This window comes from Mastigoproctus giganteus, chromosome 2 (genome assembly GCF_048544385.1).
Source record: "Mastigoproctus giganteus isolate SK-2022 chromosome 2, ASM4854438v1, whole genome shotgun sequence".
Classification (NCBI taxonomy): Eukaryota; Metazoa; Arthropoda; class Arachnida; order Uropygi; family Thelyphonidae; genus Mastigoproctus; species Mastigoproctus giganteus.
The window spans coordinates 222,590,189-222,617,701 of NC_143576.1; the positions used below are offsets into that span (position 1 = coordinate 222,590,189).

A 27,513-nucleotide genomic window follows, 5' to 3' on the forward strand; every position below is an offset into this window, starting at 1 on the left:
TTTTCTGAACAGTGTAAGCAGGCTGCCAGAAAAGCCCATGGTCCTATCCATGATTTATTGAACATTACCCTGTAGAGATAGGAAAGTCATAATCCCACTGTATAAGGAAATTATAAGACCACATTTGGAATACTGTGTTCAAGTATGGAAACCACATCTGAAAAAAGACATTGAGCTTCTTGAAAAGGTCCAAAGACAGGCAACTGAAATGGTGAGATTGGCAAAAAGATGACCATATGAGAAAAGACTCCGATTATGTGGGCTACAGAGTTTGCCAACCAGGCACTTCAGAGGTGACCTAATTAAAGTTTATGTCTCTGAGAGGAATTAGTAAAATAAATGAAGGTGGAATTTTCAGTTATAAAGAATTCCAGAACTAGGGGACATAAATTCACATTACATGGGTTGAGGTTTAGATTAGATTGTAGGAAGTTTTCTTTTAGCCGGTGAGTCATTGATTGTTTGAGAAAGTTGCCCTCACAAGTGGTTGAAGCTGGCAGTTTGAATAAATTCAAAGGTCAACTAGATAGTTAATTGTACGTGGAGGAGGCATATAATTTGTATTTTCAATTACTATTTGATGACTTAATCAGTACTTCAAATTCATCAAATTTATTTACAATGCTACTAGCATTAGTGTACATATAAGTATACAGAAACATGTTCTTACTCTTAGTTACCCTAATACAGCCCATGTATTTATGCGTTCCATGATGACACACAGTAGGGCTTGAGATTCCCAACATCCTGCTTTTCAGGCTGATGCATGACCCAATAGGAACAGTGCAAGAATCACTTTCACCTCTGCCAGCAGCTTTGGTTAATCTATTATTCTGTGTATTCCCCCCCCCCCATATATCTTGAACAAACATATTCAAAAACAGTTCTGATAACGTATAACAGACTGTTACATACTAAAGAATACAGATAAAAAATAAGAAAGCAATACAGAAAAACTGATTCCCAAGAATAAATATTTTCAAAATTCAATGTAAACTATTTGTGATAAGTTTTAAACTCAGGTGATGCATTGAATTCTGGTTGCTACATGGCAGTAACTCACATAATGTAAAGTAATGGGCTACTCAGTCTATGTGGGTTGAACACCCCAGGTTTGCATAAATGGTTTCTGTATAAATGTGACAATTTGTACATAAAAAAAAAAAAAAACCTTCAACACAGAAGATATATTTGAATTTTCAAGCTATTTATGAAAAATAAATAAATTTTTGTATTTATACTCTGAGTTGATCACATAAGGTCAGAGGAGTTCACTTAATAGAATAAAAGCACAATGCCATACTTCACAGTCATGAACCATGGTAAACTCAAATGACTGTACTAAAGTATTTTTGTGTTCAGCCACATTCAGCTATTGCAGCCATGTTAATGAATGTAACATTAATGTTAATGAATAAACCCAAATAATATAAGAGATATATCTTTTCTTTCAATATTTTGAAATATATTATTTAAGAGAAAAAATTAATTTGTTTCTATTATTTATTATTTCATTTTTACATATGATCTGACTATCTTTACATCTTCTAAAGGCCTATCACTGCTGTCAGTAGGTACCTTACCCATCCTTTGAACAACATGCATGCCACTAGAGACACGCCCAAATATAGCATGCTTGCTATCTAACCACTGTGTTGGAGCAAGAGTAATGAAAAACTGACTCCCATTTGTATTGGGTCCTGCATTAGCCATTGACACAATGCCAGCTCCTATACATATAAAGAAAATAACAATTAGTATCAGCATTAAACTGTGCTAAAATTTAATTGTAATATATTTTCCAATGTATAAATTCCAAAATTTTCAACTTTATGTAGAAATATAAAAAATACGAAATAGAATGCAGTCAACAGAAGCAGAGCCAACACAACTGAGGCTATATAACATCCACACAGGTAGCAAAAATGAAAACTCATCCCTGAAGAACTTAGACAGGGCAGCAAGGCAAGTAGCTACTAATCAAAATAAGTTAGTTAATCTGAAAAAGTAGCAAGTAACTACTTTTTCTGATTAACAGGCTAAAATAATCAGGAACAAAAATCTCAGAGAAGATCAGTCACTAATGACTTTCTATGTAGAAAAGTTTTCAACTTTTCAACATAGCAAATTTGTTTTTTCAACACTAATGTTGAAAAAACAAATTTAGCAATTATACAAAAGAATGAAATTCTTTCAATATTATAGTAGAATGACATTTAAAAATTCATTCTATAGAAAGTTGTTTTTCATAATGTAGTTGTGTTAACATAGAATCCCTCAGTCCCAAAGCCACTCAAAATATCGGAATTCTCCAGATTTTATAAGTTTCATTTAAAATGAGAAAAAAAAAAAAAAAAAAAAAACCGTGGTTGGGGAGAATTTTTGAGCACAGCAGAATCTCAAATAAATAAAACAGAGCTATAATGCCCAATGAGTTCTGCATTTGTATTAATATATAGAATGCATTATTTGCAAAATAATAAGAGAAGTTTACCTCAATATAATAAGTAGAACACTTCCGAATGATGCTCTCCAGCATAAAACGAAAAAATATAAAATCTTACATTACAGCAAAAAATAATTAAAAATCAATTGAACAATTAAAAATCAGTTGAACACAATTAAAAATTAAATTATTTAATTAAAAGAAATTTAACGAAAAAATTGCAAAATGATTTTCCTTCCTGAAGCTGACAATGCTTTTCGACCGTATATCGTGATTACAGGAATGAAAATTACCAAATAGGGGTGAGCATGAAACTTAAATAAGGATTATTTGTCTTTGCGCATGTGCGTAAAAGCCCATGAATCGGAGATTACAAATGGCTGGCGAACGAGACGCTGCAGAACGAGAAGCATGAACTGAGGCCATGTCGATTAACACGAAAATTCAGCGAAAAATGCATAGAACCTTGGTATGGCAAGTTGCAATCACCACAAGAAATGTTGTATACCAGGTCATTTATTTGTGTTGCAAATGAGGAAAGGACTGAGTGATTTTTCAGTATAGTGTGTAGTTTCCATATTGGTCTCGCCACAATTTTAAATTCGGTATCTTTAAAGAATCTGTTAAGCTGTTTGTGCCACTGTTCAACATATGGGACAGAAATAAAGTATTTTTTAATATTACGATTGTTTGTTGATGTAGTATTTTGTATTGCATCCCTAGCTTGTACCCTAATTCAGTTTATTGCAGCAAGGATATAACCCCTGTTTAAGAATCTGCTGGTTAATATTTATATTTCTGGGCCCAAAGCAGATTCTGTTGTTGAATATTTATAGGCATTTAGAAATTGATTAAAGATAATAGATCTCTTGAAGGCTTATTATTTTACAAATATTGATATCAATGTAGAACGTATTGGGCATTACAGTTCTAGTTCATACTATCAAATTCATTTTTAAAACTCTTATTGACTATTTCATTCACTTCCTCTCTATCCAGTTATAACCTATCGATACACACAATTATGGGGGATTTTTTGAACAGCTTGGTGCAAAATTACATTAGATTAACACTAAGATACTCGGTCCAAAGTTACCATATTTCTTTTCTAAAATATTGCCTTCAAAACAACATCATTCCAAAGTTTGCCAGGGCCAATTTAAATCATACAATTTCAGGCATAAAGCAACTAGCACTTGCCACATCACATAATACGTCAGCTAGTTCACGAACACCCCCCCCCTCACCCAACATTGAACCGACATATCAACAGGTTACAAATCTTTCCTCATATACGCTATCACAGGTCGGATGGACGTTTAATCTTTTATCCAAAGGATTAAATTATAATTTACCACCTGGAAAACTACCTAAAAAACAGTGTGTAATTGATATTGAATTTGGACTTCATAATGTTTTGTGGAACATTACGAAGTCCTTTATTTATTCAACATTACCTGCTGAATAAATAAATCAATTACATTGCTTTATTTATTCAACAAGTCAACCAAGTGGTGAATAACATAAAAGAAACGCGACTTCCTAAATTGAATACACGACAGTCCAGCTTTACGTGAACTTTGGGAAAATAAAGACATTATTATACTATATATTTAATAAGTTAGATTCACTTGTTTCAGATACCTCCACTTATCTTGAAATAGACCCGGCACTATTTACCAATTCCGTCAATACAATAAAACGTTAACCACATATCGAAAAAATGACTACATTACTATGGCTCAGTTAAAGGAATTGAAGGCCAGAACATAAAATATTCCTGCACTTTTCAGTCTGGTAAAATTACACATGACCAGATTTCCTATTCGGCCTATTGTTTCCTACAGAAACTCAGCATTTTCATCCTTGGCCACACATGTGTATAGCATTATAAAACCCTTTAGACAGGCAATACAATTTGGGATTAAGAACTACGATACATTATTTAATAACCTTAAGGATTGTAGACTTGGCAATAATGATAATTTATTCTCACTAGATGTTACCTCATTATATACAAATGTAAACGTTGAATACACATTAGATATCATTTGGGATATGTTAAATAATAATTCTATACCGATTAATTATAGGAAGCTTCCTATTAAAGAAATTTTTCACTTAATTAAACTCTTAGTTGAGGCCAATTATATCACCTTTTGAGACAAAGTATACAAACAAATTTATGGTTTGCCGATGGGATTGAGCTTGAGCGGCTTAATATCAGAGGTATATCTCTCAACGATTCAGCGTATACGTTTGACGCCTTTTTTACCCCGTATCACATACTATGGGAGGTATTTAGACGATGTTCTAGTTATTACTGATGGTAGTACTATCCAAGACATTTTACATTCATTTAATAATATTCACTCTAGACTCAATTGAAAAGGGAGGGTACGGATACAAAGTAATTAAATTTTCTAAATTTCACGCTTACTTGGGACTCGAATAAATTTCAATTTAACATCTATCGTAAACCTATAAACGTCGACAAGCTTCTACATTATAACAGCTATCATCCGTTCTCCTACAAGAGATCTATTATCTTTAGTCAATTTCTAAATGCCTATAAATATTCAACAGAATCTGCTTTTGGGCTCAGAAATACATATATTAACCAGCAGATTCTTAAACAGGGGTACAAGTTAGGGATAGGATACAAAATACTACACCAACCAACGATCATAATATTAAAAAATACTTTATTTCTGTCCCATATGTTGAACAGTGGCACAAACAGCTTAACAGATTCTTTAAAGAAATCAAATTTAAAACTGTGACCAGGCCAATACAGAAACTACACACTATACTGAAAAATAGCTGAGTCCTTTCCTCGTTCGCAACACAAATAAATGACCTAGTATACATTTCTTGTGGTGATTGCGACTCGTCTTATCAAGGTTCTACACTGTTTCCTCTGAATTTTTGTGTTAATCAACACGCGGCCTCAGTTCGTGCTTCTCATTCAGCAGCGTCAGAATTAGCCTTTCATGCTGTTAATGAAAAACACTTTTTTATTTAACGAGGCCAAAATACTTAGTGTCTAACATAATTATACGAGACTTAATTGTAGAAACCGTCAAAATTAAATTACATGAGAATTCTGTTAATGTTCGCTGGCCATATCTAATCTCCGACTTGTGGTCCTTTACGAACATGCGCAAAGAGAAATAATCCCTATTTAAGTTTCATGCTCACCTCTATTCAGTAATTTTGATTCCTGTGATCAGGACATATGGTTGAAAAGCATCGTCAGCTTCAGGAAAGAAAATCGTTTTAAAAATGTTTTTTTTTTCCGTTAAATTAATTTTTTACTTAATTTTTAATTGCGTTAAGTTGATTTTTAATTGTGTTCATTTGATTTTTAATTAATTTTTACTGTAATGGAAGATTTTCAATTTTTTCATTTTAATGCTGGAGAGTATCATTCGGAAGTGTTCTACATATTATATTGAGGTAAACTTCTCTTATTATCTTACAAATATTGATATCAACATAGAACATACTGAGCATTAGAACTCTGGTTCATAATACTATATTAACATAGTATAGATTGCATTACGAAAAACAATTAACATATACTGGGCCTTTTCAACGGTCTGTCTTAGTCACAGGATAGAAGTAATATCATAGTATGTTACTTCTATCCAGGCTTCCATCTTTTGTTGTGGAAGCTAATAGCCTAAACAAATTTAAGCTGAGCTGGACAGGCATTTGGAACGAATAGAGGGGTGAAATGGGAGGGTTTTTTTTTTTTTTTTTGGCTGATGCTGCATAAACTTGCTTTCTTGCATCGTATGCCTCTACTAATGCTAATGCTATCCTGTGACCAAGACAGACTGTTGAAAAGGCCCAGTCCACTTTAGGAAGAGAAGTTATTCAAAACTGAGTTGAATTATTTTAGCTAATTTAGAGATTTTAACTTTTATATGGCGCGACCATTTTAATGGTTTTAATAATTTTATTATTAGACAAGATGCTTTCTGCCTCTCAAGGTTATGTGTTGGTGGTTGGGTTAGGAGATCTTGACTGCCAATCGTGGATACGTCAGACCATTCATATGTCTGTGAGGAGTCAATGATGGTTGGTCAACATGAGCATGAGAACCGGTTGAGTGTTCTGCAATCCTATTCAAAACGTTTCTCTGTGTGCCCTGGTTGTAGTTCACTTTTTATTGAGAGATCGTGAACTATCTGTTGTCCTGTACAGCACAAGCTAACTGCTGTTCACCTAAACTGTCAACAAGTGGTGGCACTCCATCCTGTCATGTTGTGTGTGTGTGACCATTCCTGCCACACCTTCATTAAAATGGCCCTCAAAGAGTTGACAATGCCTGCGTGTGCTGAAATGCTGGCCCCTGCCTTCCTAATGCCCGCAAATCATTCACCATTCAAACTCTGTCAGGTCCTACCCTTTCCTCATTGCACAAACTTCTTATTGATGAACTTACAAGCATTACCTGTACCATCATTATATATGCTGCACTGATCGGTCACATGACCCCTAGGTGCTGTGGGATGTATCCACTTGTGGAGAGAGAGAGGGGTGGTCATAATGTTTCAGCTCACGAGTGTAGAATTGCAGGACTATTCAACACAATAGTCGAAATTAAATCAAAATATATGCCTTACCTGTGTTTGAATACAATAATTTTGAGTGCTGAGTGTTTGGCCTATAGTGAGAGCAGGGGTCTCTACATGATCAAAATCAAATGCAGGTAAAGGATATGAATTTTGATTTGTGCTACACATGAGCACATGCAGCCCAATTCTAGAGAAGTGAAGGTGAACTTAACAGTTATGTTTTTAAATGGAAGTTTTACTTCCCTACACCTCTTGGCTATTCATTCATACAAAACACATTAATATTTAGACATACATTTGTTAATAGAGATCAATCACCAGAAAGAGCTGAAAGGGTTGAAGCACCCTAAGTCAAGTTTGCTTTGCCACCCATGCTCCCATCCTATTTATAAGATAAAAAAGGTTTTTAGTTCAAAAACCTTTTTCATTTTATTCACTGAATGAAATAAAAAAATGAAAAACCTTTTTAATTTTTTTATTTTATTCAGTGTATTTTATTAAAATCTTAAAAGAAAAAATATAATTTATTATTATAAATTTAATAAAAAGGAAGCATTAATTTTTAGGTACTCAGTAAACTTTCTGCTTCCAAGATAACTTTTTGGGCCTTAATAGCCACAAATCTTCGTATTGTTTCATCCAAGTCTAAGTCTTTGGTGACAGCATGTTCAGACATGCTGTCACCAAAAATTCAGACCCTATCTTCTACACAGAATAATTTTTCAGCTCTATTTTTTTTGGATAACTTGAACTGTTTTCACTTGTTTCTTGAATATCTTTTTTCCGTTGCTGTTTAAATTTTTTGGCACACCTACCACAAACTTCAGGGCTCTGAGCCACATTCACTCAACCTTTGAGCTGACCCTGGCACCAAGCAGCTGATAAGAAGCCAATAAATTTAGAAACATCCATCCAGCATTATGTATAGTGCATTCATCTATTCTGGTGATGCTATACAATTTAAAAAGATAATAGCAACTTAGCTGGTCACATAGGAGGTAGTTACTGTCAGTGACTCTATTGTCAGGGAAATTGAAAATATATTGGGCAAGAAGGATAGGTGGAATACAAACAGGATACATATACCAGGGTCAAAGTAGATTACATTGTAAACCAGATATTATCTTATAAAGGCAGCAAAAAGGTGATATTGTTATACACTTTGGCATTAATGAAGTAAAGAGTAGATCAGCAGACTTACAAGATAAGAGAGCGTATACACCGATGAGCCAAAACATTATGACCAGCAAGTCGTTATGCAAATCGAAACAACTGCAGGTGAACTAGGGTGAGTGTGCGGGTCGGAACATGGTATAAAAAACATCTGATACTGAGCTCTGTTAATCAGTGTTACTCTTGTTCTTCAGATGGGAAAGTCAGCGGACTTAGAGTTTGACAACGACCAAATTGTAATGGCCAGACGACTGGGTCAGAGCATATCCGAAATGGCACGGCTGGTGGAGTGTTCACAGTCAGCCATGGTTAGTACCTACCGAAAGTGGTCCAAGGTGGAAAAACCCACGAACCACCGGCGAGGCGTTGGACGACCATGGCTCATCGATGCTCGAGGTAAGAGAAGGCTCTCCCGGATGGTATGTGGCAACAGAAGGGTGACTATGGTGCAACTAGCCGGTAACTGGAATGCCGGTGATGGGAGTAATGTATCAGAACACACACACACAGTACATCAAACCCTGCTGAAAATGGGGCTCCATAGCTGCAAGCTGCTCCAAGTGCCCATGCTAACCATGGTTCACCGGCGACAGTGCCTACAATTATTGAAGCCCGCAAGTATTGAAACTGGACCTTGTGTGATTGGAAAAAAAGGTAATCTGGTCTGGTGAATCACATTTCCTGTTGCATCATGTGGATGGCCAGGTATGTGTATGTCGTTGTTGTTTTTTGGTTTTTAGGAGCATTAGCAACTAAGGCCATATTGCTCCAGGATATGCGGTGGCCATTCCATGACCTTTCCGCATCCTCCGTATTTGGTGGTGACAGGCTCGAACCCCGGTCTAATTAAGAAGCGTGTGCTACGCACTGCTGCTCCTTCCCACCTGGCTACGGAGGCACCCGTGTATGTCATTTACCTGGGGAAGTGATGGCATCTGGATGCACTGTGGGACAAAAAGTAGCCGGTGGCAGCAGTGTCATGCTTTGGACGATGTTCTGCTGGGATACCTTGGGTCCAGTCATCCATGTGCCAGGCACCCTGACGTCTACCACCTATCTAAACATCATTGCTGACCTGGTACACCCTTTCATGACAATGGTTTTCCCCTCCGGCGGTGCCGTCTTTCAGCACCATGCCACACTGCCTGGATTGTTCTAAACTGGATCATGGAACATGAGGAAAACTTCCGGGTATTGCCCTGGCCTCCAAATTCCCAGGGCATCAATCCCATCAAGCATCTGTGGTTTGTGTTGGGAGAGCAACTCCGATCTGCGGCATCTCAACCACAGACCTTACAGGAGTTAAAGGATCTGTTGGGTACGTGTTGGTACTAGATACCACAAAACACATTTAGAAATCTTGTAGTACCCAAGCCTTGCCAGGTATGAGCTGTTTTGGACATGTAGAGGATAATGTTTTGGCTCATCTGTGTATGATGAGAGCCTTGTCAATCAATTCAGCTCTGAGAGAATGTGTGGAAGGCTCATAGAGTAGAATTTTTCTCAGCACGGTCTGTGCTTGTTAACAGGAAAGGCTGCTTCTACAGGGATGGGATACACTTAAATAGAAAGGGTATAAGAATATTTGCTGATGCCATCAAGGCACTGTTAGGTCAGTCAGAAAACTGCCAGCTTGGGGGGGGGGGGGGTAATACACAGACTAATAGACGAACAACAGCCAAAGCGATTTTTGCACTACTTCTATTGGAACATGCAGCAGTCCAGAAAGCAAGGTAAATGATTTTCGTGGCCTGCTCCGGGTCATCAGGAAACAAGGAAATAACTAAGAATAAGAACAAATGCCTATATACTTGTATGTACTTTGTATGGGTCAATAATTATCCATTTCACCATTTGAATCCCTTTGTAACTTGGAGAGATATTTGCATTTCCAGTTTGGGACTTTACATGAGTCTAGAGATGCACCCATTGCAATACCAAGGTTATTTCGTGCATTACCAAAAGTAATGCACTAAAACAGTTATTTAAAATGAATTTATTTTATAACATAGTTTATATTAAAAATCTTCATTGCTTAGTTCCCTTCATGACTGATTTCCAATGTTCAAGTAATTTTTGTATGCCACTTAACTGTCTGCTGAAGTTAAGCTGTCTGGATTCATTGGGGTAATTGCTGAACTCAACGCTTCTAAAGACAGAAATTTGTTCAAAAAATGGTTCCTTGAGCTTGGGGAAATAAATTGTGATTACCAGGACTATAGTGGAGTGAAGTAGTGCTTCCCACTTGAAATTGGTGAAAACATGCTGTACAAACTATGACACAAGGCCTTGCAATTTCATGGTGTATGAGCACACAAGCTTCCAATGTTTATGGCCACTTCTGATGAATTTTCAGGCATAATTACTGACAAAGAAATTTACACAATAGTCTCCAATTATTAATTTTCCAAGTCGCACATGATCAGAGGCAATAATGCTCATAATTGTAGGTCATGATGATTCTTTGTTTTACATTTGATTGTTACCAGCAACATTTAGAAAGTAAAGACGGATGCTTCCACTGAGCTGACTGTGACTTCAGTTTTGGTTCAAAATAGCATGTCCATGTCTCATCAATAGCAACAATGCATTTTAAAAACTCTTCACCTTCTTATCAATGTGCAAGTAACTGCACTGTAATTTATTTACACTTTGCTTGTTGTTCACAGTTGTCAGCAACAATTCGTTTTTGTAACACATCAATTAAAATTAAAAGTCAATTAAAATTCAGATTATTTTGGTATTCCAGATTTGTTGCTTATTCTTTAGAGGTCATATGTCTGTCTTCCTCCAAATGGTGGTAATAATGACTACCAATGCGTTGTCTGTAAATGTTATCAGTCTAGTTAAGTGTTGCTCTGCTTCAACACTGGTCTGACAATTACAAAACCTTTGAGACCAAACATGAAATGTGCTACGATCTACTGTTTCGCCACACACCTCCCGCAATTCATAAATTTTTGTTGGCATTCAGCCACATAAAGTTTCAGTTTTGATAAAAAAAAAATCTCCAATTTGAAAGTGTAACCTGACCTTGAGCAATATCAGCATCTATTTTTAAATGCCTCTACATAAACATTCAATGCAAGAACTGTTTCAAGCACATTAATGTTGAGGTTAAACTTCAAATTAAAATCTTGTTGAAATATACATTACATATGGGGCTGCTTTTGATCTAACTGCCAATTCTGAATGTTTTCAGAAGATGGCAGCACAACACTGCAGTATGCCACATTGATTGCAGCATCCTAAACAGTATACCATGTTTATAATATTTAATATGGCATCCTTCACTCATCAAGGACATGTTGTTATCAGATTTTTGCATTTCACCAGGAAAAGTCCACTGAAACCTATCAGGGAATATTAGAAGTGTGTTCTGAAGGCCTTATGAATGTGAAAAAAGTTCATAGCTGGGTAAATAAGTTTTGTGAAGGAGAGGAGTCCTGTAAGAATGAAGCAAGTCAACCAAGACGTCAAACTAGTCATTCCAAAGCCAACATCTGCTGGGTTGAGGAAATAGTTCTGGGTGACAAGATCAACAGTGGATGAAATTGCAACAGTTACAGCCATATCTGTGTGAAGCAATACTCACTCAAGATGCTGCAGTGAATGGATCTTTCTTTACCTTGATTGTCATGATGGATGAGACATGGGTTCCACTCTTCAATCCAGAAATGAAACATCAGTCTGCCCAATGGAAGCACTCTGATTCACCACCACCACACAAAAATTTCTATGTTGCTGCAAATGCAGAGAAAATGATGGTTCCTGTTTCTGGGATATTGATGGAATAATACTTACACACTGTGTACCCAAGAGCACTACAGTGATGGGAAACTCATATGAAGAGGTTCTTCCCAGTACTTCAGAAAAAACATCCACACAGGCTGAATCACATTAGTTTCCATTAGGACAACTGGAAATGTATGAAATTTTTTTAAAGAAAACAATGAGGTTATCCCACATTCTCCATACTCACTTGACCTTGCACCTAATGACTTCTGGTTATTCACAACAATAAAGGATGCTATTCATTCGTGGCAGATTTCTTAGCTAACAAGCAGCTGCTTCTGGCATTTAGCAGTGGGCTAAATATACCTACAAAGAAAGCATTGTCGCAGCCTTCACAGCTTCGAACAACAGATGTGAAAAATGTGTGCAGCTTCTAGGAGACTATGTTGAAAAGTGGGACAACTGTCACCCCCGTATCTTGGGTACTTTATGAGAAATAAATTTGGAGACCCTATAACTTGAACACATATTTATTCACTTTGGTCTAGCTACAGAACAAGGATACCTAAATGGTATAAAAATATGGGCAGTTTCTAGAATTACTTCTTTGTACAGCTCTCATTTAGTATTCACACTGATTACATTCTCCAACTGTTCCATTTGAAGGAGAATTGAAAAAATGCCTAAAGCCATCACTATATTTTTAGGTGGAAAGCATGACAAACCCCTAATGAGAGGTCTACATATCTACAAACATTGATATTAACTCCCTGCTGGTCACATGGGGATAGTTTTGCCCACCTATTTCCTCCCCCCTCATAATTTCGGATTTCACTTTAAAGCCATTCTGTTCACTCTGATATACCTCAGTGCTGTTCAAAACAAATTTGTTTACCACAGTGTCTTGATAAAAAAAAAAGTTGAAAATACTCTATACTAAACAGTGTGAAAACATGCTACAAAGTTGATTATATCTTGTATATAATTTCATACAACTTAAAATTGGAATTGAAAAATTGCTTAAATAACATGTGCTTTACAATTTTAATTGCTTTGACTTATTTCAGTAGAATGATTTTGTTCACTATTAAAATACAGTTTATGTGATATTTCTGCACAATCTGCAGCCTTCCCGAGGGTTGGTGCTCCTCAAGTTAAGAAACACTATTCTAGACAATCGAGTTATCTAGAATGATGATGATAATTAACATTCCACCAAAGACAGTAAGCACTGAATATAGAGCAATAAAGATATTCACTGAAAATATCAAAACTCTCCCCCAAAAACAAACTTTTATAAATTTTAAACAATTTTGACTCAATTTCTATATTTCTTCCATAAAATTTATAAATCTGAGAAAATCCAGAAATGATCTGCAAAAATATTTAAACAATTAGATGTTTTAAGGTAACACTTCATTATCTTTTCACCTGTATGTTTCAGTTCAGGATGAATCTCATCATCAAAGTATTTCCCATATATTGAAGCACCTCCTCTACCTATTAAAATTTATATAATTATATTAGTATATAATTTCTTTATATAGTTATATTTTATTTATATATTATATTAATATACAGCATTTTAAAAATGAAATTCAACCCATTATATTTTTCTTTCTTTCTGTTTTAGATCAATAAGTACAAAATTTATTCAAAAGGGTAATTACAGTAGAAATGAGAGTTATAATGCCATAATTGATTATTTCAATTATGGCATTATCATAACCCATTATATGCAAATCAATCGATTTTCATATAATCAAATGATATATATATATATATATATATATATATATATATACACCACTGCTCAAATGATAGCAGCATTTTACTTTTGATAACATTTCATCAAATCCTTCACTGTTGTTTTGTTTTTCTTCCTCTCCTTTACAATTTCAAAATTGAATGATTTGCATTTAATCAATAATGACCATCACTAAGGAATAGCAACCCCAAAATAACTTACACACTTGGTGGGGTTAAGCTAAAAACAGTAGAGGAAGAAAAGGATTTGGGAGTTACCATACAGTTGGTTGCAAGGGTCTGCAAGCAGCATAGACAAGCAGCACAGATGGCCCATGTGCTGTTGATGATTTAACATTTCCTTGCAGAGATAGGGAGCTCACAATCCCACTGTATAAGACAGCGTTTCCCAAACTTTTTTTGTCACGGAACACTTTTCATTTCACAACATATTCACGGAACACTTATGAAACACAAGTTTAGCAAGAGCCAAAGAACTGTTGCTAATATTTTATTACATATGGCACACTGTGTATCAGGAGCATCTTCATTTCCAACACATGTAAAGAAGAAATTCAAATAACTGTCATTATACTTTCGTTTTGGTCTTTTATTAGTTACTGTTTTTTTCACTTCAGATTTCTGGGGAACAAAAGGCTACGATCGTTCATCCTCACTTTAAAGTGTGACAATATTGTGTTTGTTTTCATCGAGCAAGTTACACTACTAGAAGTACTTTGCTTCTCATTTTAAAGTTCCTTTTTTCAACCACAAATCTATGGTCATTTTTTCTAGTAATAATATAGGTAATTATATTATCCTCCTAGGTAATTATCCAGCTGACCTTTGAATTTTCCTAAACTGTCAGCCTCTACCGCTCATGTAGGTAACTTATATTCCAGTAATTTATAACTCGCTAGCTAAAATAAAACTTCCTGCAATACAGTCTAAACATCTCCCCCCACAGCTTGATATTATGGCCCCTAGTTCTATAATCATTTATAATCTTGAAAATTTCATTCTCATTCATTTTATTTATGCCTCTCAGAGCCTTAAACACCTCAATCAAGTATCCTATAAGGTGCCTAGTTTCCAAGCTCTGCAAACCACATATTCAAAGTCTTTCCTCGTATGGATGCCATTTTGCCAATCTCACTAGGCGAGTTAACCGTCTTTGGACCCTTTCAAGGAGCACAATGTCTTTCTTTAGGTGCGGTCTCCATACTTGAACACTGTATTCCAAGGTTCGGTCTAACAATAGCCTTATATAATGGGATTATGACATCCTTATCTCTACTAGCAATTGTTCGATAAATCATCGATAAGACACCATGGGCCTTCCTTGCAACCTGTCTACAATGCTCTGAGACCTTCATGTCTGACCATATCATAACAGCCAAGTCCCTTTCCTCCACTACTGGCTTTAGTTCAACTGCATCAAGTGTATAAGTTATTTTGGGGGTTACTGTTACCCAGGTGTAATACCTTACACTTTGCTGGAATAAAGCATAGCTGCCGTTTCTCTGACAATCCCTGAAATCTATCTAGGTCACTCTGAAGTGATCATTAACTACTCTACCAATCTTTATATCATCTGCAAATTTAGACATCATGCCCTCTATCCCTTCATCGATGTCATTTATGAAAATCAAAAATAACAGTGGTCCTAATACTGATCCTTGGGGAACCCCACTTCTTACATCAACCCAATCTGAGGAATAACCATTTATCTTTTTATTGGTTGACTGTTGGAACAGGCTTCCATCTGTTGTGGAAGTGGATGGGTTGAATAAATGAATAAATTCAAGGGAGAACTAGACAAATTCTTGGAGGTACCCTCCAAGTGAACTGTTTACGGATGAGTGAACTGTTTTTTTTTGCTGATGCTATATAAGCTTGCTTTCTTGCATAATTTGCCATTACTACCACTACAATTTGTTCTTTGACTTCTCAGTGGCTTGCATCATCATTTACTTCTCCAGTAAGTTGTATTTAAAGAGAATAAAAAAAAGAGACAAGGTAAGATTTTTGAAATATTCTAATGCCTCTGTTTCACTCACCAGTTATTAAAACTGAAAATTACAACTTAAACCGCATTCAAAGGTGAATCACATCAAAAACATTAATGCCAAAGCAGTTTCACATCTATTACCTTTAAATAAGAAAAATTTTCAAGCTTTAACTGTACTGCTTTGAACTTTGAATATTAACTGTGAATAGCTAATTTGAAAGTTAAAAGTTAAGTTGAAAGAGAATTTCTGAAGTTGTGTTTAATATATTAAATCTAGACACAGAAATGGTGGCCACAATTTTAATTCTACCTAAAGATTCTAAAGTTTAGTTCTGTGTTGATATGGCATGTTAATAAAGGATTATTATTATTTTCAAAGAGGATATCATATGACAGTTATGGTTACAGTAGCCAGAAAATTCACTGAAAACAGTTCACCAAATATCAATTTACCGAAAACACAGTTCACTGACAAATAAATGACACAGTAATAATGTTTATTTTTTGTCTTTCACTATACTTTCACTACAACTTTAATTAAAATTTAATACCTAATGATTTAATTTATGAGCAATTCCTCTTAGGTAGGTTATCACATTATTTCCTGGCTGAAATGTTGTCTACAATCTTTGTATTTTCTTATTTTAACAGGAGGATCACATCCACGTATATATTGTTCAATAATTAAAGTGCTTTAAAGGCTGTTCTCTTTTAAGAGTTTCTATAAATTTCCATATAGTTGGATGACTGACAGATATTTTTTGCTCAAAACAGTGATGCCAAACTTCAACAGAGTTATTGCTTTTCGGTAAATTTCCTTGCACCCTTTCGTAACAATTCCACATTTGTTGAGGGAAATGTGGTGGCCATCAGCAATTCCAACAATCTGGACAGGGGATAACAGTCATTCACACAAATAAATGTGTCATGAAAGGTCACGTGACTACTGAACGGTTAAATAATTTTATTACTTTTGCAGAAAAAGTTAACAGGTGTAGGTTTGGTTTTTCTGTTTTATGCAGTTCGTAACAACAAAAATTCCATAAAACTGCAGGCCATATTGAAAGACTTGCCTTTTAAAATACTACCTTGTATTTTCAATGTGAAGAATATTTATACAAGTATTATATATTTCAATAAAATTTATTTTTCTGTCATTTAAGGGAATTGAACATAACAGACACTAGAGTAAAAACAAACATCATTACTTATTCTAATTTATTTATCGATGAATTGATATTTGGTGACTTGTCGATGGGGGAATTCGAATAAAGAAGAAATAATGAGAAAAATTTTACCAGATGTAAGAAAGAATATAAGTTGTAAATGGTTTCAGACAGACTTGTATAGTTTGTTTCTCGTGATAGGTCATGGATCTTTCTTTGAAAGGTTGTATTTGGAGCAGTTTGGAGAATTAGATGTGTTTGTGGGGGGGGGTGGAAACATGGGAGCATGTTTTATACGATTGTGGAGAGTATGTGGACTTGAGGATTGAGTTGAAATGTAGCACTCCAAGTATGAATAACAATATGAGTAGAGGTTCTGAGGTTCAAATTTTTAGTTAAAACAAAGGAGTACTTTGTGATGTTTAAAGAATTTGCAACACAAATTTTTAAAAGAAGAAAGGTAATGAGCAACAAGATGGATGAAATATATAAATGGAATGGAAAAGAAAATAGAACAAAAAATAACAGAGAAAGTATAGGATGAGAGGTAACTTCGTTCTGTAACTGGTGGGAACTTATCCTGGAACAGGGTACTCATCACTCGCTGCATTTTGTATGATATTTGAAATTGTAAATCATATCAATCCAGGATTTCATTTGGTATTGTACCTCCTAATGTAGCCAAGTGGTCAGGAGTGAGAGTGCAATAGCACACGCTCTTTGAGTAGACCAAGGTTCAAGCCTGTGACTACTAAATACGATTAATGTTTGTACTGATGATTTATTGTAAACTCCACTGACCTGGTGGTCATGCTGGAGTAAAAACAAGAACTTTGCATTTTGTATGATATTTGAAATTGTAAGTTGTATCAATCCTGGATGTTCATTTTGTAATATATTGCATTTCACTTTGCATTTTGTATGACATTGTAAATTGTATCATAATATCTGTGTATGAAGCTGTAAACTATTGTTTGGTGGGGTTGCCAAATGTTGGCAGGGACCATATAATTAAATAAATAAATAAAAAAAATGTACCTAGTGATGAATGTGCATTAAAAATTAAAAAGAGAAGACAAATGATATCTACAGAGTAGCACAGGCATATAAAATTAGTTTAGTGCATATGGGCTTCTTGCCTAGGTGGCACGTCATGGTGAAATAATAATACCATTAGTTTTGCAATATCGAATCAGCTGTTTTAATCGAGTTTTATTTTTTTCACAGGAGTGTTATTTGCAAGAATAAAAACAGTGGAAATGATTATCTCTAGTGAAAGGTCTGCAACATCTGAATTTTGAAAATAGTGGCCAAGTTTATCAGTATATCTGAAACAGGCTTCTTTAATTTTTTCAGTAATTTTGTTATCACTAAGATGCATGATTAAAGACACTGGGTACCAGTTACACATAACGTTGAAAAGATTTATGTTAATAATGCTAATGCTGTGGATAGTATGCATGTTATTCATAAGTGTGTAAATTTAATTTGCGATGGCCACCAGCAGCATTGTAAGTCTAATATTACTATTGCAAAAATGTGTCATTTCTGTAAAATTTCACAATCCTAATCAGAAACTAAAATTAACTATGAGCATTTATTTGTGTGTTATTTCTTTTGTTCCAATTACACTTTTAGTTGCAAGTTCGAGTCACAAGGAATTTAGAAATTACATTGGGGGTACCATTATAACAAATAAATATGCTCATCCCAGTCTTAAAGTGGGAGGGCGCAGTATACTGTATACAACTTGTGTGAATTTGAATACTGTGTCCTGCACAGGTGCATTGCGGATCCCCTTGTTTTCTAGTTGTGTTTGCTAATCAGCTTAATTTGTCTGGATCATCTTTGTCTTTCACTGCTGATACACTATATCTCTGTCTAAGTACAGTTTGCTCAGCTCTTGTTGTGGGTTACAATTTTAACAGGTATGAAAACAACATGTCATGCCTATGTTAAACATGCATGTGGCAATACTGTGATCATATGAGAACACAGACAATTTACATGTTCTCTTTATCTGGTCTTCTTGTCTACTATTCTTGTCTATCTGGTCTACTTGTGAAATGCAATTTTTTCACATATGACAAGCTGTTACCCTTATTTTTTGAAAAGGTCTCATATCAGAAATTATACTACTACTTTCATTGTATGGAAAGTCTGCAGACCTACAGTATACATCATTCCTTAGTTTTTAGAATTACAAATAACAATATACACTGTTCTGATAGCCTATGACAATACAATGCTTTCCAGCTATGGAGAATGTTATGACATGAGTTGTTTGAAATCTACACTTAATGTAGGTATATTTACTGCATACCTATTACTACTGGCTCACCACCTCAAATAATAGGAATAATTGATGATGAAACTTAATACTTTTATAATCCTCACTTTGTAAGTTCTGCAAAACTTCTATGGATATCTGGGTTTGACATATATTTTTAGTACAGCTCAACAGATTATCTGGAACTTGCAACTTTAATTGCAAAAAGTGAAATTACATTATGCCTTTACAAAGATGCAGTTTTTTTTTTTTAAAGTGTAATGTATTAATATGCTTAGGACAATGTCAGATAGTTTAAAAACTGTGTTTAATATTACTGTATTTGCCACATACCTGTTGCTGTTGGATCACCTCCTTGAATCATAAAATCAGGAATAATACGATGAAACTTAACACTGTTATAATATCCTCGCTTTGCAAGTTCTGCAAAATTGCGGCATGTGTTTGGTGCATGTTTCCAGTACAGCTCAACAGTTATTGTCCCCATTCTAAATTTAAAAAAAATAAAAAGTCTTTATTATAGATTCAAAAAATAACTACTTGTGTATATGTATTTTGTGCATACATGGTATATATATTATTTCGAAGGTTTAGTGTCAGACAATGTTAACTACAAAATCATTTTGTAGTAAATGTTTTTGTAATTAACCAAGAAAAAGTCATTTGGCATTTTCTTGGTTTAATGGAAATATGCTTATAGCCCAAGCTAAGTTGTAAACTATTAGAGAAATACATTCCTATGACATGATATGCGTAACCCCAGGGACTCACATCTGGCAAGTATGGGCTCGGCACACCCAGGGTCCTGAGTTGAATATCATCATTCTTCTCTTTCTTGGTGATTTCCTTCTACTTCTCTCTCTCTCTCTCTCTCTCTCTCACGGTAACTCAGAAATTTTTTTTGGCTGGTGCAGCCAAAATTTCTCTCTAAATTTCTCTGCAGCATAAGCCTCGGGCTTCCTTGCATTATATGGCTAATAATAATAACTGTTATTTGTATAAAGTTAAACTAAAGTTGTCTCAAAACAAAAACACAATTTTGTAGTTAACGTTGTCAAGCCCTCGATCTAACTCCCTTTACTGACCATCTGCATCTGTTATAAGCAGAAGCTGCCTTTCAGCAGTGGTGTTGAACTCAGTCTAAGTGGTACATCATCTTTTAAGAGAATCTTCTAAACAGCAGTCCACTGTTGAAAGACATTGCTCCAATACTTTTGAGTCCACATGCAAAAATGTATGCTGTCTTCAGTCTCCATAACTGACATCCATGTAAATATTAAGCACAATAAAATCACCACTGCGCAATTAAGATTTTTGCACACTGCAATAAGGACACGATGCCTGCTACTTGTATATTAAGAAAAAAAATAATAATAATACACAAACTTCCTAATAAAAGCATACTTAAAATACCAAAATAAACAAGAAACAAATAAGGACCTGCACTCACTCAAAGAAATGATAGCGACTCAACATCCCGTATATCATGACACCCATGTATTTCCATGAATAGCATTAGTAGAGGCATATGATGCAAGAAAGCAAGTTTATGCAGCATCAGCCAAAAAAAAAATAAAAAAAAAAACCCTTCCATTTCTTCCATCCGTTTATTTAGGCTATTAACTTCCACAACAAGGGATGGAAGTCTGTTCCACCAACCAACTACCAGCTGGCTAAAGGCAAATTTCCGCACATCTATCCTACATCTGTCTTTCCTCAATTTGAATTGATGCCCTCTCAGGTGATTATTCTGAGTAAGAGGAAGAATCCCATCGGCATTGAGCATGCTCAAACCATTCAAGGCTTTATACACCTCTATCAGATCACCTCGCCGGTGCCTAGTCTCCAGACACTGTAATTTGCAAGACCAACCCTTTGTTCCATTCACTAATCTTGTTGCCCTTCTCTGTACTCGTTCCAGCAGCTCTACATCATTCTTGAAATGAGGCCTCCAGACCTGTATACAGTACACAAGGTGTGGCCTGACCATTGCCTTATACAAAGGAATAATCACCTCCTTATCCCTGCTAGAAAAATTCCTGTATATCATTGATAAGACACCATGAGCTACTCTTGCAGCCCGTCTGCACTGCTCAGACATATTCATATCTGCCTGCAAAATAACCCCCAGGTCCTTTTCATTCTCTACCACTATCAGTGTAGTACCACAGAGTTGATACGTTGCTCTGGGGTTGCTGTTTCCTATATGTAGTACTTTACATTTGTCAATGTTAAAACTTCATTTGCCACCTCTCAGCCCATCTGCTCAACCTTTCCAGATCCTGTTGCAGCAGCATAGTGTCAGCAGTGTCCTTAACAACCCTGCCAACCTTTGTATCTTCTGCAAACTTGGACATTAAGCTTGATATACCATCATCAATATCATTTATAAATACAGAAAACAACAATGGACCCAGTACTGGACCCTGTGGGATTCCACTAATAACATTAGTCCACGATGAGCAGTGTCCATTGATTACCACTCTCTGTCTTCTCCCCCTCAACCACCCCTTTATCTATAGCAGCAATTTGCCTCCAATGCCACACTGCTCCAATTTGTGCAGCAGTCTTCCATGTGCAACAGTATCAGAAGCTTTTCTAGAATCCAAGTATATAATATCAAAGTTATTTCCTGCATCCAGTTCTTTTGTGACTGCATCATAGTATCCAATCAAATTGGTCAGGCAAGACTTTCCCTTAACAAAACCATGCTGTGTCTGAGTTACACTGAAGTCTTGTCTAGATGATCCTGAAGTGCTGCTTTAACCACTGCCTCCATTAATTTTCCTGGAAGAGAAGTTAAACTAGGAAGTTCTCATAATTATGGCTAAGGGCTTGCTTACTTCCTTTGCTGCCTCCTTTAGTATAACTGGATATATCCCATCCACCCCAGGTGCCTTTCTTGTGTTTATCTCCAACAAGTTCTCCTCCACTTTACTCTCAGTTATTACAAGATTATCTAGCTTATTGCCAGAGTTGAATACACCTCTGGCATTCCCCTCGCTGAATAACTCCTCATGTGTGAATGTCGATGCAAAATATTCATTTAGTTTGTTAGCTACCTGAGCAGGATCATCAACAGTTGAAACATCGATATCAAGTGGACCAATCTGATTCATTCCCTTCCTTCTAGAGTTTACATAAGTAAAGAACTCTTTGCTGTTTTTCTTTGCATCCTTTGCCAAAGATCTCTCGTAATCTGCCTTCACCTGCCTAACCTCCTTTGTAACTTGGTTACAGATCAACTTATATCTATCATAGGCTTCTGTGTCACATGTTAATTTATACGTATCTCATGCATTTTTCTTCTCTGCCATATGTCTCATTAGTTCATCTGACATCCATTTAGGCCTAAACCTTGAATAATATTTCTTCGTTGCTATGTAAAACATAGTAGCTTCCAAGATAAGTTCTTTGAATGCTTCCCATTTTGAGTTTGCTGTTGGTAACATCATCAGTTGGTCCCACTATATAGAATTTAAATACTGTCTCAGACCATCGTAGTCGCCTTTACGAAAGCAAAAACCCTTCCCTTTACCCCTGATGGTAGTTACCTCTCTGAGTAAATCCCACTTCAGCACACTGTGATCACTGCCACCTAGTGGTTCCGTTATCAGCAGATTCTTAATGCATGAAGAATCACTACTGATAATCAAATCAAGAGTATTACTCCCTCTAGTTGCCTCCTGAACATGCTGATTTAGATAACAATTATCCAATAAATCCACAAAAGCCTTGCTAGTGTGTGAGTAACCAACCCACAAATTCCAGTCAATATCTGGGAAATTAAAATCCCCCATTATAAGACTCTCTGATTTACTGGTCCACTATTTCCCTGTACAGTGTCTTATTATACTCATCAGAGTCATTAGGCCTATAGCACACTCCTACTCTCAATTTTGATCTCCCAATGCTTATGTCACACCAAACTGACTCAACACAGCACTGTCCGGCATTGTCGACTGGCTTCACTTACTTGGATTTTGTGTTTCTTAACTAATAACATAACCCCTCCTCCCTTCCTATCCTGTCTATCCTTTCTGTACACATTGTACTCCCCAAATTCCAGTTCTGTATTCCTTATAACTGTGTGACACCACGTCTCTGATATCCCAACAATATCTGCCTTTGATGTTTTGAGCAATACCTCAAATTCATCAAATTTATTTACCTAGCACTGGTGTACACGCAAGTATACATGCACTGTTCCTATTCTTAGCTACCCTAACACAACCCATGTGTTTACTTGTACCGCAATGACTCCCAGCAGTCTCTGAAATATCCTGCATCTTGTTTTCCAGGCTTCTGTTCATTCCAATAGAAGCAGTGCAAGAATCATTTTCACCTCTTCCAGTGGCTACTGTTAATCTATTAGTCCTTGTATCCCCCCCCCCACGCTAGCAGTTTTCCGACCCACCTAACACTGCCTCGATAGCATCAGCAAATATTCTTGCACCCTTTCTATTTAAGTGTGTCCCATCCCTGTAAAAGCAGTCTCTCCTGTTAACAAGTACAGATCAGGCTGAAAACAATTCTACCCCTTGAGCCCTGCACAATCTTTCCAGGGCTGAATTGATCGACAAGGCTCTCATCATATACTCCCTCCTATCGTGTCTGGGCAGAATTGCAGACACTTTTCAAATGCAACCCTAATTCACGGCTTTTAAATAAATATAAACTAAGAAATGAGAATGACCTTTTATAATAATAGCCTCCTAATTTTTTTAAAATAAATCAGGAGATACTGTTTCAGTTTACAAACTTTCAATCTTACAAATAACATAACTTTGTTTTAATGCCACAAACCTGATTTATGAACTCAAAGCCTAACCTTATGAACTTCTGCTCAACTTTAGCAAATGTTGTTTTTGTTGTTCTTTGAGAATTTTACTATACGGAAGCTAAGGGGTGGTTGTGCAGGCAGATATGAAGTTCTCTGAGTAGTGCAGACGGGCTGCAAGAGTAGCTCATGGTGTATTGTCAATGATATATAGGAATTTTTCTAGCAGGGATAAGGAGGTGATTATTCCCTTGTATAAGGCAATGGTCAGGCCACACCTAGAGTACTGTATACTGGCCTGGAGGCCTCATTTCAAGAAGGATGTAGAGCTGCTGGAACGAGTACAGAGAAGGGCAACAAGATTGGTGAATGGGACAAAGGGGTGCTCTTACGAAGAAAGGCTTAAGTTTTGCGAATTACAGTGTCTGGAAACTAGGCACCAGCGAGGTGATCTGATAGAGGTGTACAAAGCCTTGAATGGTTTGAGCATGCTCAATGCTGATGGGATTCTTCCTCTTGCTCAGAATAATCACCTGAGAGGGCATAAATTCAAATTGAGGAAAGACAGATGTAGGATAGATGTGCGGAAATTTGCCTTTAGCCAGCGGGTGGTTGGTAGGTGGAACAGACTTCCATCCCTTGTCGTGGAAGTTGATAGCCTAAATAAGTTTAAGGCTCAGCTGGACAGGTATTTCGAACGAACAGAGGGGTGAAGTGGAAGTGGTTATTTTTTATTTATTTATGTTACTTTTTTTTTTTTTTTTTTTTGGCTGATGCTGCATAAGCTTGCTTTCTTGCATCAAATGCCTCTACTAATGCTAATGCTAAGGCCATGAGGCATTAGTATATTGTATCTGTAACAAAGTGTATTCTGTTGTTAGCTGCTTGTTTTGAAGAATGAAAAATCCAAGTTTTCAAGAGAAAAAACTTGTAACCCTTGCTCAAGACTGACTAAATTGGATATGGTGGTGGAAAAAAGCACATAAAAGTTCCTCCCATCTAGAAATACTGGATCCCCTATGCTAGTCACAAGGTCATCCCGTATATCATGACACCCATGTATTTAGGTATATGGGTGTCATGATATCAATATATAGCAATATCATGATATATATCATAATCTTTTGAAATTAAAATGTATGAATATATAAGGATGAAATACTTTCAAAACCGTATATTTAAGATGTGTACACACATATATTTATTATTATATTTTTTTTGCTATTACAGTATTATGATTTATTTCATTTTATGATTTATGATGTTATTTAGCATTAGCAATGGCACATGATGCAAGAGAGCAAGTTTATATAGTATTAGCCAAAAAAAATAACACACACACACACACACCCTTCTCATTTCACCCATCCACTTGCTCCAAATGTTTGTCTAGGTCTGCCTTGAACTAGACAAACATTTGGAGCATTTTATTTACTATACAACACAGTACATCATTATTAAAACAGGTTGAAAACTATTTCAAATTACCTCTCAGGAATGAAAGGAGTTTGTAAATCAGAAGATTAGTACAACAAAGTGATTTAGATACGGAGGTTAAGAATACTATAATAATTAAGTGGTTTAGGAGCTTGATCTCTACACTTGCCTATTTTTAGTTCATCATTAATAATTTCAAAAAAACAGAACGCAACAGAACTGAATTTTTTTTTTCATGTGTTTTTACTGTGGAATAAACAGTTTCCTGTAAGATTACAAAACATTTGGATCTACAAATGAATTTCCAACACTCAGGGAAAAAAAGAAAAGTTACTGATCCTAGCAATCCTATCATTATATATTCAGTAAAGGGGTGCAGTTTCCAACAAAGTAAAAAATTGAGAGGGAGCACATGGATGAAGCACCTATTTGCAACGTGGATCAAACACATCAGGTTTGCATTAATAGTAGCAAATGATACAAGGAAAAAAAACAAACTAATATCTGCCCACCCCTCTAACAATTTGTCTGATCATTACTTAGAAAGTTTTCATAAATCTATCCTGCAACCATCCTTTCACAATTTAAAATTATGTCCCTTTATATGTGGCATCCAAGAATGAATAAGGATGCCATCAATCAGTATTTAATTTATTTAATCCATTTAAAGCCTTAAACATTTCAGTTAGGTCTCTTTGCAGATGACTAGTTTCTAGATGCTGCAATTTGCACAACTGAAGTCTTCCTTGGAAAGAGTACCCTCCTGCCTAATTTGTTGTATTTCTCTGCACCCATTCCAACAGACCTACATCCTTCCTCAAATGAGGTTGAATAATCCAGAAGTTTAACATTTACAAATGCAAACTACTCCATACAGGTAACAGTAACTCCAGAGTAATGTACCAACTGGGCAGTACTACACTCGGATAGTGGAGAATCAAAAAGACCTGGGGGGGGGGGGTAATTGCAGTGCAGACAGGCGGCCAGAGCAGCTCATGAAGTTTTGTCAATGTTATACAGAAACTTTGCTAGCAAGAATAAGGTGATTATCCCTCTGGAGGCCTCATGTTAGGAAAGATGTAGAGCTACTGGAACAAGTACAGAGAAAGGCAATTAATAAATAAATAATAAATAAATTTTCTGTTTATACTCCGGGACGACCAAACGGTCAGAGGAGTTCACAAGATAGACAGATTACAAGAAACAGCACCATATTCAGCAGTCACGGGCTTGAACCCCGGTCACTCAAGGCACGCGTACTTATGCACCCGCGCGCCTGACCACTAGGCTACGGCGGCCTTATTTGTGCAGGGAACAAAGGGGTGCTCTAACCAAGAAAGGCTTAAGTTCTGCAAATTGCAGCATCTAGAAACTAGGCAAGTGAATGGTGATCTGATTGAGGTATCTAAGGCATTGAATGGTTTGAGCAAGCTCAATGTTGATGGGATTCTCCTTCTTGCTCAGATTACGCACTTGAGGGGACACATTGGGAAAAATGGTTGCAGAATAGATGTGTGGGAATTTGCCTTTAGCCAGCGAATGGTTGATTGCTGGAACAAACTTCCATCTGTCAATGTGGAAATAAATTATTATTATCAGTCATATAGTACATGGAGGCCTGAGGCTTATGCTGTACCGGGCAAGAGAAAGAGAGAGAGAGAGAGAGAGAGAGAAGTAAAAGGGAACCACCAAGAAAGAGAAGAATGATGATATCCAGCTCAGGATCCTGGTTGCCAAGCCCATACTCACCAGATGTGAGCCCCTGGGATTCAAGAAAGAACTAGACAAATTTTTGAAATGAATGGATAGGTCCAAAACTAATAACAATTCATAACCACCGAAGTCCGGACAATTAAGACGATCTTTTTCCATCTTTTCCCGCCTGTTTTAACTTTTCGTTCTTTCCACAAAACAAAAAAAAAAAAAAAATACATATATATATATATATATACCCTTCACTCTTTCTACATTCAGTTTAATTAAATCTCTTTTTCTTTCTTTTTACTGCCCAGCAAAACAATTTAAATTTATACACGAGCAGCTTACTTACGTTGTTTCTAATATAACGAATTGTGGCTGCCATGATTTGTCAGGGATCCCAGCCATTCTTTCTGCTTCAGTCTTCAGAAAAAAAATTAAAAAA

General features: G+C 36.0%; 1 protein-coding gene across 1 annotated transcript; it reads right to left on the bottom strand.

The window, feature by feature from the left end:
• Positions 1-1,489: 1,489 nt before the first annotated feature.
• Positions 1,490-27,513, bottom strand: Cypl (peptidyl-prolyl cis-trans isomerase-like 1 Cypl). Its single transcript, XM_090368983.1, has 4 exons — positions 27,421-27,513; positions 19,487-19,641; positions 13,372-13,440; positions 1,490-1,730 (listed from the first exon to the last, which is right to left on the bottom strand). The coding sequence occupies exons 1-4, from the start codon at positions 27,474-27,476 to the stop codon at positions 1,507-1,509; spliced, it is 504 nt and encodes a 167-aa protein (XP_090225109.1). The 5' UTR covers positions 27,477-27,513; the 3' UTR covers positions 1,490-1,506.

What these genes read in the sequence shown, in the direction of transcription:
- Cypl (XM_090368983.1), bottom strand. Translation starts at nt 27,476, where the DNA reads ATGGCTGGGATCCCTGACAAATCATGGCAGCCACAATTCGTTATATTA. An exon ending in TTCGTTATATTAGAAACAAC is followed by an intron (nt 19,642 to 27,420) that starts GTAAGTAAGCTG and finishes TTTTAAATTTAG; the next exon opens with AATGGGGACAATAACTGTTG. An exon ending in TCCTGAACTGAAACATACAG is followed by an intron (nt 1,731 to 13,371) that starts GTGAAAAGATAA and finishes TTATATGTATAG; the next exon opens with GAGCTGGCATTGTGTCAATG.